The sequence below is a fragment of the Saccoglossus kowalevskii genome, chromosome 6 (assembly GCF_978046115.1).
Source record: "Saccoglossus kowalevskii chromosome 6, keSacKowa6.1, whole genome shotgun sequence".
Classification (NCBI taxonomy): Eukaryota; Metazoa; Hemichordata; class Enteropneusta; family Harrimaniidae; genus Saccoglossus; species Saccoglossus kowalevskii.
In genome coordinates this window covers 18,166,633-18,185,860 of record NC_140646.1, presented here as the reverse complement: position 1 = coordinate 18,185,860, position 19,228 = coordinate 18,166,633, and the positions used below count along the sequence as shown (strand labels likewise).

At 32.6% G+C, this 19,228-nt stretch overlaps 1 protein-coding gene across 1 annotated transcript in view; it reads right to left on the bottom strand.

Annotated features, from left to right (window-relative positions):
* Positions 1-11,542, bottom strand: part of LOC102805932 (uncharacterized) — a 31,685-nt gene extending 20,143 nt beyond the window's left edge. Inside the window, exons 1-2 of the mRNA XM_085500603.1 lie at positions 11,419-11,542; positions 10,518-10,682 (exon numbers count right to left, since the gene is read on the bottom strand). Coding sequence (XP_085356729.1) covers positions 10,518-10,682; positions 11,419-11,542 — 289 coding nt within the window. The remainder of the gene's footprint in view (positions 1-10,517; positions 10,683-11,418) is intronic.
* Between the last annotated feature and the right edge of the window lie 7,686 nt (positions 11,543-19,228).

The window sequence follows — 19,228 nt, the reverse complement described above, 5'->3', positions numbered from 1 at the left end:
AGATATCATTCATGTGTCCATAAAATATCTAGAGATATCATTCATGTGTCCATAAAATATCCAAAGATATCATTCATGTGTCCATAAAATATCCAGAGATATCATTCATGTGTCCATAAATTATCTAGAGATATCATTCATGTGTTCATAAAATATCTAGATATCATTCATGTGTCCATAAAATATCCAGAGATATCATTCATGTGTCCATAAAATATCTAGAGATATCATTCCTGTGTCCATAAAATATCTAGAGATATCATTCATGTGTTCATAAAATATCCAGAGATATCATTCATGTGTCCATAAATTATCTAGAGATATCATTCATGTGTCCATAAAATATCTAGAGATATCATTCATGTGTCCATAAATTATCCAGAGATATCATTCATGTGTCCGTAAAATATCTAGAGATATCATTCATGTGTCCATAAAATATCTAGAGATATCATTCATGTGTCCATAAATTATCTAGAGATATCATTCTTGTGTCCATAAATTATCTAGAGATATCATTCATGTGTCCATAAAATATCCAGAGATATCATTCATGTGTCCATAAAATATCTAGAGATATCATTCATGTGTCCATAAAATATCCAGAGATATCATTCATGTGTTCATAAAATATCCAGAGATATCATTCATGTGTCCATAAAATATCCAGAGATATCATTCATGTGTCCATAAAATATTTAGAGATATCATTCATGTGTCCATAAAATATCCAAAGATATCATTCATGTGTCCATAAAATATCCAGAGATATCATTCATGTGTCCATAAATTATCTAGAGATATCATTCATGTGTTCATAAAATATCTAGATATCATTCATGTGTCCATAAAATATCTAGAGATATCATTCATGTGTTCATAAAATATCCAGAGATATCATTCATGTGTCCATAAAATATCCAGAGATATCATTCATGTGTCCATAAATTATTTAGAGATATCATTCATGTGTCCATAAAATATCCAAAGATATCATTCATGTGTCCATAAAATATCCAGAGATATCATTCATGTGTCCATAAATTATCTAGAGATATCATTCATGTGTTCATAAAATATCTAGATATCATTCATGTGTCCATAAAATATCCAGAGATATCATTCATGTGTCCATAAAATATCTAGAGATATCATTCATGTGTCCATAAAATATCTAGAGATATCATTCATGTGTTCATAAAATATACAGAGATATCATTCATGTGTCCATAAAATATCTAGAGATATCATTCATGTGTCCATAAATTATCCAGAGATATCATTCATGTGTCCGTAAAATATCTAGAGATATCATTCATGTGTCCATAAAATATCTAGAGATATCATTCATGTGTCCATAAATTATCTAGATATTAATCATGTGTCCATAAATTATCTAGAGATATCATTCATGTGTCCATAAATTATCTAGAGATATCATTCATGTGTGCATAAATTATCTAGAGATATCATTCATGTGTCCATAAAATATCTAGAGATATCAATCATGTGTCCATAAATTATCTAGAGATATCATTCATGTGTCCATAAATTATCTAGAGATATCATTCATGTGTTCATAAAATATCTAGAGATATCATTCATGTGTCCATAAAATATCTAGAGATATCATTCATGTGTCCATAAAATATCCAGAGATATCATTCATGTGTCCATAAAATATCTAGAGATATCATTCATGTGTCCATAAATTATCTAGAGATATCATTCATGTGTCCATAAAATATCCAGAGATATCATTCATGTGTCCATAAAATATCTAGAGATATCATTCACGTGTCCATAAAATATCTAGAGACATCATTCATGTGTCCATAAAATATCTAGAGATATCATTCATGTGTCCATAAAATATCAAGAGTTATCATTCATGTGTCCATAAAATATCTAGAGATATCATTCATGTGTCCTTAAAATATCAAGAGATATCATTCATGTGTCCATAAAATATCCAAAGATATCATTCATGTGTCCATAAAATATCCAGAGATATCATTCATGTGTCCATAAAATATCTAGAGATATCATTCATGTGTCCATAAAATATCTAGAGATATCATTCATGTGTCCATAAAATATCTAGAGATATCATTCATGTGTCCATAAAATATCCAGAGATATCATTCACGTGTCCATAAAATAAATAGAGATATCATTCATGTGTCCATAAATTATCTAGAGATATCATTCATGTGTCCATAAAATATCCAGAGATATCATTCATGTGTTCATAAAATATCCAGAGATATCATTCATGTGTCCATAAAATATCCAGAGATATCATTCACGTGTCCATAAAATATCTAGAGACATCATTCATGTGTCCATAAAATATCTAGAGATATCATTCATGTGTCCATAAAATATCAAGAGTTATCATTCATGTGTCCATAAAATATCTAGAGATATCATTCATGTGTCCTTAAAATATCAAGAGATATCATTCATGTGTCCATAAAATATCCAAAGATATCATTCATGTGTCCATAAAATATCCAGAGATATCATTCATGTGTCCATAAAATATCTAGAGATATCATTCATGTGTCCATAAAATATCTAGAGATATCATTCATGTGTCCATAAAATATCTAGAGATATCATTCATGTGTCCATAAAATATCCAGAGATATCATTCACGTGTCCATAAAATAACTAGAGATATCATTCATGTGTCCATAAATTATCTAGAGATATCATTCATGTGTCCATAAAATATCCAGAGATATCATTCATGTGTTCATAAAATATCCAGAGATATCATTCATGTGTCCATAAAATATCCAGAGATATCATTCATGTGTCCATAAAATATCTAGAGATATCATTCATGTGTCCATAAAATATCCAAAGATATCATTCATGTGTCCATAAAATATCCAGAGATATCATTCATGTGTCCATAAATTATCTAGAGATATCATTCATGTGTTCATAAAATATCTAGATATCATTCATGTGTCCATAAAATATCCAGAGATATCATTCATGTGTCCATAAAATATCTAGAGATATCATTCATGTGTCCATAAATTATCTAGAGATATCATTCATGTGTCCATAAATTATCTAGAGATATCATTCATGTGTCCATAAATTATCTAGAGATATCATTCATGTGTCCATAAATTATCCAGAGATATCATTCATGTGTCCGTAAAATATCTAGAGATATCATTCATGTGTCCATAAAATATCTAGAGATATCATTCATGTGTCCATAAATTATCTAGAGATATCATTCTTGTGTCCATAAATTATCCAGAGATATCATTCATGTGTCCGTAAAATATCTAGAGATATCATTCATGTGTCCATAAAATATCTAGAGATATCATTTATGTGTCCATAAATTATCTAGAGATATCATTCTTGTGTCCATAAATTATCTAGAGATATCATTCATGTGTCCATAAATTATCTAGAGATATCATTCATGTGTCCATAAATTATCTAGATATCAATCATGTGTCCATAAATTATCTAGAGATATCATTCATGTGTCCATAAATTATCTAGAGATATCATTCATGTGTGCATAAATTATCTAGAGATATTATTCATGTGTCCATAAAATATCTAGAGATATCAATCATGTGTCCATTAATTATCTAGAGATATCATTCATGTGTCCATAAATTATCTAGAGATATCATTCATGTGTCCATAAAATATCTAGAGATATCATTCATGTGTCCATAAAATATCTAGAGATATCATTCATGTGTCCATAAAATATCCAGAGATATCATTCATGTGTCCATAAAATATATAGAGATATCATTCATGTGTCCATAAATTATCTAGAGATATTATTCATGTGTCCATAAAATATCTAGAGATATCATTCATGTGTCCATAAAATATCTAGAGATATCATTCATGTGTCCATAAAATATCCAGAGATATCATTCATGTGTCCATAAAATATCTAGAGATATCATTCACGTGTCCATAAAATATCTAGAGACATCATTCATGTGTCCATAAAATATCTAGAGATATCATTCATGTGTCCATAAAATATCCAGAGATATCATTCATGTGTCCATAAAATATCTAGAGATATCATTCATGTGTCCATAAAATATCCAGAGATATCATTCATGTGTCCATAAAATATCTAGAGATATCATTCATGTGTCCATAAATTATCTAGAGATATCATTCATGTGTCCATAAAATATCCAGAGATATCATTCATGTGTCCATAAAATATCTAGAGATATCATTCATGTGTCCATAAAATATCTAGAGATATCATTCATGTGTCCATAAAATATCTAGAGATATCATTCATGTGTCCATACAATATCTAGAGATATCATTTATGTGTTCATAAAATATCCAGAGATATCATTCATGTGTCCATAAAATATCCAGAGATATCATTCATGTGTCCATAAAATATCTAGAGATATCATTCATGTGTCCATAAAATATCCAGAGATATCATTCATGTGTTCATAAAATATCCAGAGATATCATTCATGTGTCCATAAAATATCCAGAGATATCATTCATGTGTCCATAAAATATTTAGAGATATCATTCATGTGTCCATAAAATATCCAAAGATATCATTCATGTGTCCATAAAATATCCAGAGATATCATTCATGTGTCCATAAATTATCTAGAGATATCATTCATGTGTTCATAAAATATCTAGATATCATTCATGTGTCCATAAAATATCTAGAGATATCATTCATGTGTTCATAAAATATCCAGAGATATCATTCATGTGTCCATAAAATATCTAGATATCGTTCATGTGTCCATAAAATATCAAGAGTTATCATTCATGTGTCCATAAAATATCTAGAGATATCATTCATGTGTCCTTAAAATATCCAGAGATATCATTCATGTGTCCATAAAATATCCAAAGATATCATTCATGTGTCCATAAAATATCCAGAGATATCATTCATGTGTCCATAAATTATCTAGAGATATCATTCTTGTGTCCATAAATTATCTAGAGATATCATTCATGTGTCCATAAATTATCTAGAGATATCATTCATGTGTCCATAAATTATCTAGATATCAATCATGTGTCCATAAATTATCTAGAGATATCATTCATGTGTCCATAAATTATCTAGAGATATCATTCATGTGTGCATAAATTATCTAGAGATATCATTCATGTGTCCATAAAATATCTAGAGATATCAATCATGTGTCCATTAATTATCTAGAGATATCATTCATGTGTCCATAAATTATCTAGAGATATCATTCATGTGTCCATAAAATATCTAGAGATATCATTCATGTGTCCATAAAATATCTAGAGATATCATTCATGTGTCCATAAAATATCCAGAGATATCATTCATGTGTCCATAAAATATATAGAGATATCATTCATGTGTCCATAAATTATCTAGAGATATTATTCATGTGTCCATAAAATATCTAGAGATATCATTCATGTGTCCATAAAATATCTAGAGATATCATTCATGTGTCCATAAAATATCCAGAGATATCATTCATGTGTCCATAAAATATCTAGAGATATCATTCACGTGTCCATAAAATATCTAGAGACATCATTCATGTGTCCATAAAATATCTAGAGATATCATTCATGTGTCCATAAAATATCCAGAGATATCATTCATGTGTCCATAAAATATCTAGAGATATCATTCATGTGTCCATAAAATATCCAGAGATATCATTCATGTGTCCATAAAATATCTAGAGATATCATTCATGTGTCCATAAATTATCTAGAGATATCATTCATGTGTCCATAAAATATCCAGAGATATCATTCATGTGTCCATAAAATATCTAGAGATATCATTCATGTGTCCATAAAATATCTAGAGATATCATTCATGTGTCCATAAAATATCTAGAGATATCATTCATGTGTCCATACAATATCTAGAGATATCATTTATGTGTTCATAAAATATCCAGAGATATCATTCATGTGTCCATAAAATATCCAGAGATATCATTCATGTGTCCATAAAATATCTAGAGATATCATTCATGTGTCCATAAAATATCCAGAGATATCATTCATGTGTTCATAAAATATCCAGAGATATCATTCATGTGTCCATAAAATATCCAGAGATATCATTCATGTGTCCATAAAATATTTAGAGATATCATTCATGTGTCCATAAAATATCCAAAGATATCATTCATGTGTCCATAAAATATCCAGAGATATCATTCATGTGTCCATAAATTATCTAGAGATATCATTCATGTGTTCATAAAATATCTAGATATCATTCATGTGTCCATAAAATATCTAGAGATATCATTCATGTGTTCATAAAATATCCAGAGATATCATTCATGTGTCCATAAAATATCTAGAGATATCATTTATGTGTCCATAAATTATCCAGAGATATCATTCATGTGTCCATAAAATATCTAGAGATATCATTCATGTGTCCATAAAATATCTAGAGATATCATTCATGTGTCCATAAATTATCTAGAGATATCATTCTTGTGTCCATAAATTATCTAGAGATATCATTCATGTGTCCATAAATTATCTAGAGATATCATTCATGTGTCCATAAATTATCTAGATATTAATCATGTGTCCATAAATTATCTAGAGATATCATTCATGTGTCCATAAATTATCTAGAGATATCATTCATGTGTCCATAAATTATCTAGAGATATCATTCATGTGTCCATAAAATATCTAGAGATATCAATCATGTGTCCATAAATTATCTAGAGATATCATTCATGTGTCCATAAATTATCTAGAGATATCATTCATGTGTCCATAAAATATCTAGAGATATCATTCATGTGTCCATAAAATATCTAGAGATATCATTCATGTGTCCATAAAATATCCAGAGATATCATTCATGTGTCCATAAAATATATAGAGATATCATTCATGTGTCCATAAATTATCTAGAGATATTATTCATGTGTCCATAAAATATCCAGAGATATCATTCATGTGTCCATAAAATATATAGAGATATCATTCATGTGTCCATAAATTATCTAGAGATATCATTCATGTGTCCATAAAATATCCAGAGATATCATTCATGTGTCCATAAAATATATAGAGATATCATTCATGTGTCCATAAATTATCTAGAGATATTATTCATGTGTCCATAAAATATCTAGAGATATCATTCATGTGTCCATAAAATATCTAGAGATATCATTCATGTGTCCATAAAATATCCAGAGATATCATTCATGTGTCCATAAAATATCTAGAGATATCATTCACGTGTCCATAAAATATTTAGAGATATCATTCATGTGTCCATAAATTATCTAGAGATATCATTCATGTGTGCATAAATTATCTAGAGATATCATTCATGTGTCCATAAAATATCTAGAGATATCATTCATGTGTCCATAAAATATCCAGAGATATCATTCATGTGTCCATAAAATATATAGAGATATCATTCATGTGTCCATAAATTATCTAGAGATATCATTCATGTGTCCATAAAATATCCAGAGATATCATTCATGTGTCCATAAAATATATAGAGATATCATTCATGTGTCCATAAATTATCTAGAGATATTATTCATGTGTCCATAAAATATCTAGAGATATCATTCATGTGTCCATAAAATATCTAGAGATATCATTCATGTGTCCATAAAATATCCAGAGATATCATTCATGTGTCCATAAAATATCTAGAGATATCATTCACGTGTCCATAAAATATTTAGAGATATCATTCATGTGTCCATAAATTATCTAGAGATATCATTCATGTGTGCATAAATTATCTAGAGATATCATTCATGTGTCCATAAAATATCTAGAGATATCAATCATGTGTCCATTAATTATCTAGAGATATCATTCATGTGTCCATAAATTATCTAGAGATATCATTCATGTGTCCATAAAATATCTAGAGATATCATTCATGTGTCCATAAAATATCTAGAGATATCATTCATGTGTCCATAAAATATCCAGAGATATCATTCATGTGTCCATAAAATATATAGAGATATCATTCATGTGTCCATAAATTATCTAGAGATATTATTCATGTGTCCATAAAATATCTAGAGATATCATTCATGTGTCCATAAAATATCTAGAGATATCATTCATGTGTCCATAAAATATCCAGAGATATCATTCATGTGTCCATAAAATATCTAGAGATATCATTCACGTGTCCATAAAATATCTAGAGACATCATTCATGTGTTCATAAAATATCTAGAGATATCATTCATGTGTCCATAAAATATCCAGAGATATCATTCATGTGTCCATAAAATATCTAGAGATATCATTCATGTGTCCATAAAATATCCAGAGATATCATTCATGTGTCCATAAAATATCTAGAGATATCATTCATGTGTCCATAAATTATCTAGAGATATCATTCATGTGTCCATAAAATATCCAGAGATATCATTCATGTGTCCATAAAATATCTAGAGATATCATTCATGTGTCCATAAAATATCTAGAGATATCATTCATGTGTCCATAAAATATCTAGAGATATCATTCATGTGTCCATACAATATCTAGAGATATCATTTATGTGTTCATAAAATATCCAGAGATATCATTCATGTGTCCATAAAATATCCAGAGATATCATTCATGTGTCCATAAAATATCTAGAGATATCATTCATGTGTCCATAAAATATCCAGAGATATCATTCATGTGTTCATAAAATATCCAGAGATATCATTCATGTGTCCATAAAATATCCAGAGATATCATTCATGTGTCCATAAAATATTTAGAGATATCATTCATGTGTCCATAAAATATCCAAAGATATCATTCATGTGTCCATAAAATATCCAGAGATATCATTCATGTGTCCATAAATTATCTAGAGATATCATTCATGTGTTCATAAAATATCTAGATATCATTCATGTGTCCATAAAATATCTAGAGATATCATTCATGTGTTCATAAAATATCCAGAGATATCATTCATGTGTCCATAAAATATCTAGAGATATCATTTATGTGTCCATAAATTATCCAGAGATATCATTCATGTGTCCATAAAATATCTAGAGATATCATTCATGTGTCCATAAAATATCTAGAGATATCATTCATGTGTCCATAAATTATCTAGAGATATCATTCTTGTGTCCATAAATTATCTAGAGATATCATTCATGTGTCCATAAATTATCTAGAGATATCATTCATGTGTCCATAAATTATCTAGATATTAATCATGTGTCCATAAATTATCTAGAGATATCATTCATGTGTCCATAAATTATCTAGAGATATCATTCATGTGTCCATAAATTATCTAGAGATATCATTCATGTGTCCATAAAATATCTAGAGATATCAATCATGTGTCCATAAATTATCTAGAGATATCATTCATGTGTCCATAAATTATCTAGAGATATCATTCATGTGTCCATAAAATATCTAGAGATATCATTCATGTGTCCATAAAATATCTAGAGATATCATTCATGTGTCCATAAAATATCCAGAGATATCATTCATGTGTCCATAAAATATATAGAGATATCATTCATGTGTCCATAAATTATCTAGAGATATTATTCATGTGTCCATAAAATATCTAGAGATATCATTCATGTGTCCATAAAATATCTAGAGATATCATTCATGTGTCCATAAAATATCCAGAGATATCATTCATGTGTCCATAAAATATCTAGAGATATCATTCACGTGTCCATAAAATATTTAGAGATATCATTCATGTGTCCATAAAATATCTAGAGATATCATTCATGTGTCCATAAAATATCCAGAGATATCATTCATGTGTCCATAAAATATCTAGAGATATCATTCATGTGTCCATAAATTATCTAGAGATATCATTCATGTGTCCATAAAATATCCAGAGATATCATTCATGTGTCCATAAAATATCTAGAGATATCATTCATGTGTCCATAAAATATCTAGAGATATCATTCATGTGTCCATAAAATATCTAGAGATATCATTCATGTGTCCATACAATATCTAGAGATATCATTTATGTGTTCATAAAATATCCAGAGATATCATTCATGTGTCCATAAAATATCTAGAGATATCATTCATGTGTCCATAAAATATCTAGAGATATCATTCATGTGTCCATAAAATATCCAGAGATATCATTCATGTGTCCATAAAATATCTAGAGATATCATTCATGTGTCCATAAATTATTTAGAGATATCATTCATGTGTCCATAAAATATCCAGAGATATCATTCATGTGTCCATAAAATATCTAGAGATATCATTCATGTGTCCATAAATTATCTAGAGATATCATTCATGTGTCCATAAATTATCTAGAGATATCATTCATGTGTCCATAAATTATCTAGAGATATCATTCATGTGTCCATAAATTATCTAGAGATATCATTCATGTTCAGCAAGCTCCTTCAATAGCCCTACAACATTAATGGAAATAAAGTATAAATGTCATACTGCACCATCTGTTGTTGTTGTTGTTGTTGTTGTTTCTTCTTCTATAGCTGTGACATTGTGTGGCATATTTGTAGATGCCAACTCAGTAATAACAGTAATGGTAGTAGCGTTATATAAGTATATTTCGTCGTCCGTCGTATTGTTGGTCGTATTGGTACGTTTGGGTATTTCTGAAAAAAAAAAATAGTGACGCATTAAACAACTTTTACAAACATTTTAAATAATTAATGACGAGAATTAACAAATTCAGATAAATGTTACCAGTCTCGCTGAGATACACTCATGTTATACGGAATAAACTATCCCAAAAAACAACCAGGATTTCGTGTGTTTATTACAACTGTAGTAAGGGTGTGCGAAGTCGTGTCTTGCTATTTTATCTGCGTAATAGTGGATGTACTGTTTGAGCAAAAGCGTAAATACAAAGAAAATTGTGTAGGTCGAAAAACCTGTCACTAGTGTCAGCAACTAAGCTGTTTTCTAATTTGTCTGAGATTTTTTTTTTTTAATAACCAGATGTACTATTTAGTATGATATTATTGTGTTCCAGCTTGGTAAATCTGGTTGAATTTAAGACATTTCAATGGTTATAAAAATATCTGCAGATAAAAACAATGTTCCTGTTATTCATCTTAACTAGTAACATAGTAACAACAACAGTACTGTATGACCACAGTATTATAATGAAAATTAATTTTTACTAATTGCATATGAAAAAGTCCATGGGAACTACATGCATGTATAGCGTACAAATGCCAGCCAATGTAAATGATTATTAAATGTATAATTTTAGTTGATGAGATAAAGATCAGCTGATGAAGATGTCCATCGTTTTGGCGAGGAACTGACGGCCATTTCAAAAGTTGCGGTGATTTTAAAGTGGTACTTTTTTTCAATAAATTATACCTGTTGTTGACATGACGACAGCAACGGTAATTATTCCGACGACAGTTGTAGTTGTAGCAACGCCACCAAACATGATGGCCAATCTGCTGTGGGATCCGATGAACTGTGTGATGACATTTGCCATTCCTGCTACTCCATGCGGAGCGTTGGCAGCCTATCAGAATGAATGTATATACATTGCGTTATTGTTTGCAGGACGCACTTGTCGTTTTGTGTTGGTCAATATTTTTTACTGCGTTTGGGGCGTACATGATATTAAGGGTACACACAAAATGTGGTGGGCGGCGTCCTGCAGTGGGGAGCCCGGTATATCACACACATGGCGTAAATAGAGAAATTTGATAAAAGAATCAGAACAAGTGTCGTCTCGTGGTTACGTATACTGAACAAAGAACATTTGATGTTATGTTATTTCGTTTATCTGAATAAGTGCAAGTACATCGTATGACTCGCCGTGGGAGACAGAACAGCAGCGTCATGTGACCCAGAGAACATATTTTCGGTTATCTTAGGGACGACGTCAAAAGATCAATGTCGGATAAAAAACTTAATTCCTTTAGTTTTTTTCCAAACCCCCCTACCCCCCACTGAAACTTAATTGATAAATATTGGTCATGGCGTCAGACTACATTCACCATTAAATACAAATTGATAATCGGACAGTAGTATTGCATAGCAGTTGGCTATCGGGTGGGAGTAAAAAGATTTTACAAATGCACCTCATTTGATGCACAGATTTACACTCGAACCAAACCATTTTTCTGTTTTTTTCCTTTTTCGGTTATTTCTGTCCATGATTGGATAAAAAAAAAAAAACGAACTACAAATACTCCAAGATTTTTTTGACTTCATTAAAAAAAAAATCGTTTTTGTCGGATGAAAACTTTTTGAGGTCAAAACCCCCCCCCCCACCCCCAAACTAAAGGAAATAAGTTTTTTATCCGACATCGATCTTTTGACGTCGTCCCTTAGAAAACCGTACAGCCTGGGTTTCAAAGATTGCTCAAAGTTCAACAATGAATTCAATGATATAAGTATCTTGGTAATTTTGCACGTTTTACCATAGCACCATAATTCGACTCGGAAAATCAGCAAAAAAATACATAGCAACAGATACGTATAAATAATTAGTACGAAGTGGGATTGTTATAAATCGCTCTACGAATAATTAGCAAACATTACACAGCTACTCTCAACAATGTCAACCAACTGTTTTCTAGTTCTTGTTACCAAAGCGTTGTGTGTTCAACTTGATTTTAATTTGATGGTGTTTTATTGATCGATACTCCCTAGGAGGTCAAAAGCTGGATCATATTACTACAATATAGAACACCTGATCGTTTTTTGTTTTTTTTTAGGGGGGGGTGGCTGAACAATATTACGTTGATATATACTATTTATTTTAGGACGTTGTGAAATATAGACGGTAATGTCGATAATCTCGGAAAGCGTGTATCATAGAGTGATAACAATAACATATACCCAGTAGCTATATTTGTGTCATGCGTCAATTAACACAAACACGAATAATTTTCCTTGCGATAAAGCTCCAAGAGTGACTGAGATTAGAAAGGCGATAGCCGGTTAAAAGATTCCTCGATTAAAGGGGCACTTCCTGTTAAGCCTAATCCCCCAACAAATTTACTTTCTGGATTAAAAATATAATTGATAACAAAAGATAGATTAACTTTGTAAACAACATAAACAATAGTGTCCCATGATTCTTTGGTGCAATCCCTGGGCTTGAAAGTTTTCCCTTTAAAGTATAATGCAGCAATTCAATTTTACCGGGCCAGTGGTTGGTAAGCCATTATGGGGAGAGGTACTTTTCCTTTCAACCAACGCTTGCATTGCAGTGTTGAGACGGCACCATTGTGATACCCGGGTGGGCTACTGGGTTCAATGCTGTCAGCATTTTGATTTTGCCTTAGGATACATTGCCAAACATATTGCATGGGAAGGTAGTTATAAGAGAATAGCGGTGTCAGTTATAATTGATATTACATTTAACGCATGAATATTAAATAATAAAATAAATCTTGCAGATAAAAAGGAATTATAACATTGCCGTGAACTTACGCATTTCAAAACCCTGACATTATTCAAGAATCACCAGAGACTGCATTACCCCCATATTCTCGGGCCACAAATCTTATAGTCGGACCTCGTTTTAGTAAACAAGAGGGTCTCGTTTCTAATAAAGAACAAAATCTATATTATCAATTCCTTTTAATTTTCTCATCGGGGGGGGGGGGGGGGGGTCACAACACTAAATCCCTAATGCTGAAAGGTACCCTATTACATCGATCAACGTGCCCTTGAATATATAAAAATAAAGTTGGTAAATACGTTCACTTGTTTTAATGGTTTCCCATGGTACAATTATATAATAGCGCTTGGCATGTATAAGCTCCCCACATACTTTCTAACAACCTTCCATCACCTCTATCCCGACCTGTTGTATGTCACACAGCCTGATAAGGACGTTTTACATCAGTTCTTTCAGCATCATCATTTGATGTATCTAAATAGAGTTTACTGACTTATTTCAGTTCTCAGCTGCCATGGTTTGCCATACTTAGTATATTGTCATTGACAGCCATCGAAGCACCTTTGATCATGACTTTCAAAGTTATTTAACAGTTAAAATGAATATTTAATACGTTTTTTTTTTGGTTAGTGTACTAGTATATTGTTTTTAATACTCTGGTTCAATTTTCCGTAGGGCAATGTACGAGATAGGCCTTTGGATCATTGTTAACATAATGGTTTTTTTTTCTCGTTATAGTGTCACGCCGCCGGCGCTATTACGACGGGCGTACGCAGAATATAACACGTTTCTATGCAACATTGAACATAATCTCCTTTGCGCTTTACGCGTTAGTACCCGGCCTCTGCCACAGGCAGCCTTCAATTTTGTGGTCAATCACCTCACTACGCACGACAATTTTTCCGTAGTTGTTATATCTGAAAACGTACTACAAAAAGTGGAACAAAACGTATGTGACATCCGAACTATTTATTAATGTCAGACTTCAGTAAAAACGTAAATACTTACCATTTTATCGCGGACTATGTTTTGCAAGGTAATGTTATCGTGGCACCCGTGATACACTAAAACTAGGAAGAAAAAAATGTTCTGTTAACGTTTATAGTTGGGAAAGAAACATTAAAAACTAATTTCATTGAAAGTTGTTTCCTAACATTTTCGTTCATTTTGTATTCTGGTGAATATTTCAATACTATTTCTGGCTTGAACAGCTTCGATTTTGCGCGTCTAACAGTGATAGAATAAGTAACGCGTATCGAACTGTTCGCAGTTCGGTTGAAAGCGTCCCACATTCAAACGTTTTCAAAAAGCGCGTGGACATGTCTTGTACGCGCTAGACTGACGTACCCTGAGCAGGATGAAAAAACAATACATATTAACAATGCGTGTAGTACTTTTTTTATTTATTTCTGACTACAATGTTACTAATAACTTATTTTAGCCAAGACGAAAACATATTCATGTATTATTTTAAACCCAAACATTTTACCTACCGCCTACTGCAACAATTGAGGCGGTTGTTTATTGATGTAAATCGAAGAAATTCAATTTGTCAACCCGCAGCGTGGAAAAAGGGGAACAACTTGTTTGATTTAAACAGACCTAGGAACTTATTTCGATTCGTACGTGTGTATACCGACGATATAAAATACATATTAGGCCGTATAGTACGTTGAACCAGTAAAAGACAGACTGAGTCATACAACAACTATGTCCAGTCCGCTAAAATGTTATCGTGACAGAAAGCTCGGGAAGCATGTTATATCACAACATTCATTAGCACAGGGATAGCTGTGGAGTTATTGCGATCTCCGAATTTAAAATTTGTCATGTTTACATTTCATTTCAGTGTATTATAGTCAAGACCCTTGAACTGCTAGGTTTATGATTTGCATGGGTAAAGCTGAGATACACTTGTTCTTCTCTATGTGAGGTCGAATTGTAAATAAAACGTACCTGACTGAAGGTTACTTTAACATCTAGTTAGTGGACGCTCTTAGTGTTTCGTCGGGACTATCCGTGAGTTAGGTATGGTAAGCAAATGGGTACAGGGTACATCCGTGGGCCAGCAAACTGCAAAATAGAGTTTGACAGCCACTCTATGAGAACGCTCTGTTCCACTACAACGCGTTCTATTACGGAGCGTTGCGCGGGGCGGAGCTACGTCACAGACGTTCCACGTTGCTAAGACGCGCACCACTGTACCATGCATTTCTATGGGCTCTGTGCGCGCTGCTGTGGAACGCCGGTCGAGCCGGTGAAAATTCGAGAAAACAATACAAACTCAACTTTGAAGTAATCCCGAACAATCAAATTTGTATATGTTACACACGTAGGGCTAATCTTGTTGCACTGTTCAGAGGAGTCTCAACAATCACCCCAAAGTACCGTTTTCTGCTAGTTTTGGGCCTTTGTTTTCACCGCCGCGGGTTGCCAGGCGGTAAAAATGCCCGGATGTCCGCCCCCGAGGATATCCTCCGGGGCGATATCCTCGGGGGCGGAGCTCATCCTGCGTAACAAGGGTAACGCGCCATCCTCCGTGGGGCCGTTGGTAGAGAATGGGGCGGAGCTATGTCGCAAGACGTTCCACGTTGCTAGGACGCGCACCACTGTACCATGCATTTCTATGGGCTCTGTGCGTGCTGCTGTGGGACGTCGGTTGAAAGTCAATGAATTGGATAAATTCGAGAAAACAACCCAAACTCAACTTTGAGGTAATCCTGAACAACCGAATTTATATATGTTGCACACGCAGGAGTAATCTTGTTACACTGTTCCGGGGGGACTCAATAACCAACCAAAGTACCGTTTTCTGAAAGTTTCCGGCCTGTCTTTTCACCGTGATATGGTTGCCAAGCAGTGAAAATGCCTGGATGTACGGGAATTTTGACTTCGATCGACTTGCTCAAATGATGTTCGGTAGGATTTTGACGTTCGGTACGGCCCGGTTTACTTTTTCAAGCCGGTTCTACATATGCACTCGGTTATCATTTTAAATTAGGAAATATTGAAGGACTTTATTTTACAGTTTAGTATTCTTCATTCCTTGCTTCAATGTCTTGACATATCGACCTTAATAGTAGAGCAACTGGAGTAAAGCTAGCTAATGTTGTCAGCGAACGCTGGAGAAACGAGCAAATGTTCACAAATGAGCGTACTATAATAGGAATATTCCCATATTATATAACCACAGTCCCGGCACAAATATGCTACATTTGAGGTCAGAAAGCACGTTTTCTGCACAAAGATTATGGGAATATGCAACAATTCCATGAACCCTTTATATAATTAGTCCGGATGCGCTATTTTGTGGGCTGGGGGGGGGGGGTTGTCGGCTTCAAGGTTTTACTGAAAATATAATAAAAAAATAAATAATTAGGCTAATCGGCATCACGGAACATACGCAAACGTAAAAGTAATTAGTCCCAAATAAAACAACCACGTTGGAAATGCTGAGCGAAATTGTACCGGTCCTTGGAGTACGATATGAAGATAATCACGATTGTTTTTCTGCATAAATGCAGTCTTACTCACGTGGTCTCACTGTCTGTATTCGAATGGGGTTATTTTTAGAACAGTGTCATAATTTTGTCTGAACATTTCTAAAAGAAGGATAATGATAAAATCCTATCGCAATGCACGTAAACAGCTTATTAACGGACTTCTTTATTGGAGTTTAAGTACTCACTGAGATTTGACTATTCGTAATGTATTCCGCGCCCAAAATAAGGAATCAGACGTGTGCGTCAGTTACGCGTCTTCTACAAAATGCATGGCTACAATGAGAGGAGTACGGAAGCTAATAGCGCCACGCTTTGTAAATATATATATATATATATTTATCTCGTTATTACGATGTAGTGAAGTTTGTTTTCAAGAAAAATAAAATTATATATCGTTATTACGATGTAGCAAAGTTCGTTTTTCGAGAAAAATAAAATTTTAATTTGTTATTACGATGTAGCAAAGTTGGTTTTTCGAGAAAAATAAAAAAAAAACTATCTCGTTATTATGATGTGGTGAAGTTCGTTTTTCGGGAAAAAAACGCCAGTGTGTCCGTCATGCATTTCGTGTGAGTACTCCGCATGCGCACCATTGCTCAGGCGTGTTGGTCTGACGGTTCGTCCAAATCTGTTTCAGTTTCACTTGTTGGCAAGTTTTAATTGGTAAGTATTATATCTACATGACAGGTTGGGAATATGAAAAAAATACTTCTATATGGCAACTGACGGAAAAAGTAGCATTCTCGGTTGTCCATATTTCGAAGCACGACTGACCAAGGGCGGTAGGCAAAAGTGCCCGGGTTAATATAATTGAATAAAATAAGTTATTAGTAACATTCTAGAAATGAAAAAAATAGTACTACGATCATTGCCCCGGTGACATATTTTGATCGAACTCGTACATGTAGTTGTTTTGCGAATTTTGCGTCTTGCTCAGACTCTGAGTTTTAGGATACATACGTCTAGCGCGTACAAACCATGGCCGCGCGCTTTTTGAAAACGTTCGAATGTAGGACGCTTTCATATGGCACGCCAAAACTGTCTTATGTGGATATATATCATTATACACTGCATACTCGTTATTATACAGTGGATAGTCTATATTATACACTGCATACTCGTTATTATATACTGCATACTCGTTATTATACACTGCATACTCGTTATTATACACTGCATACTCGTTATTATACAGTGTATAGTCTATATTATACGTTGCTTACTTGTTAATATACAGTGCATACTCGTTGTTATACACTGCATACTCGTTATTATACAGTGCTTACTCGTTATTATACACTGCATACTCGTTATTATACGGTTCATACTCGTTATTATACACTGCATACTCGTTATTATACAGTGTATACTCGTTATTATACACTGCATACTCGTTATTATACACTGCATACTCGTTATTATACAGTGTATAGTCTATATTATACGGTGCTTACTCGTTATTATACATTGCATACTCGTTATTATACAGTGCATACACGTTATTATACAGTGCATATTCGTTATTATACACTGTATACTCGTTATTATACACTGTATACTCGTTGTTATACATTGCATACTCGTTATTACAAACTGCAAACTCGTTATTATACGGTTCATACTCGTTATTATACACAGCATACTCGTTATTATACGGTTCATACTCGTTATTATACACTGCATACTCGTTATTATACACTGCATACTCGTTATTATACAGTGTATAGTCTATATTATACGGTGCTTACTCGTTATTATACATTGCATACTCGTTATTATACAGTGCATACACGTTATTATACAGTGCATATTCGTTATTATACACTGTATACTCGTTATTATACACTGTATACTCGTTGTTATACATTGCATACTCGTTATTATACAGTGTATAGTCTATATTATACGGTGCTTACTCGTTATTATACATTGCATACTCGTTATTATACAGTGCATACACGTTATTATACAGTGCATATTCGTTATTATACACTGTATACTCGTTATTATACACTGTATACTCGTTGTTATACATTGCATACTCGTTATTACAAACTGCAAACTCGTTATTATACGGTTCATACTCGTTATTATACACAGCATACTCGTTATTATACGGTTCATACTCGTTATTATACACAGCATACTCGTTATTATACAGTGCATACACGTTATTATACGGTTCATACTCGTTATTATACACAGCATACTCGTTATTATACAGTGCATACACGTTATTATACATTGCATACTCGTT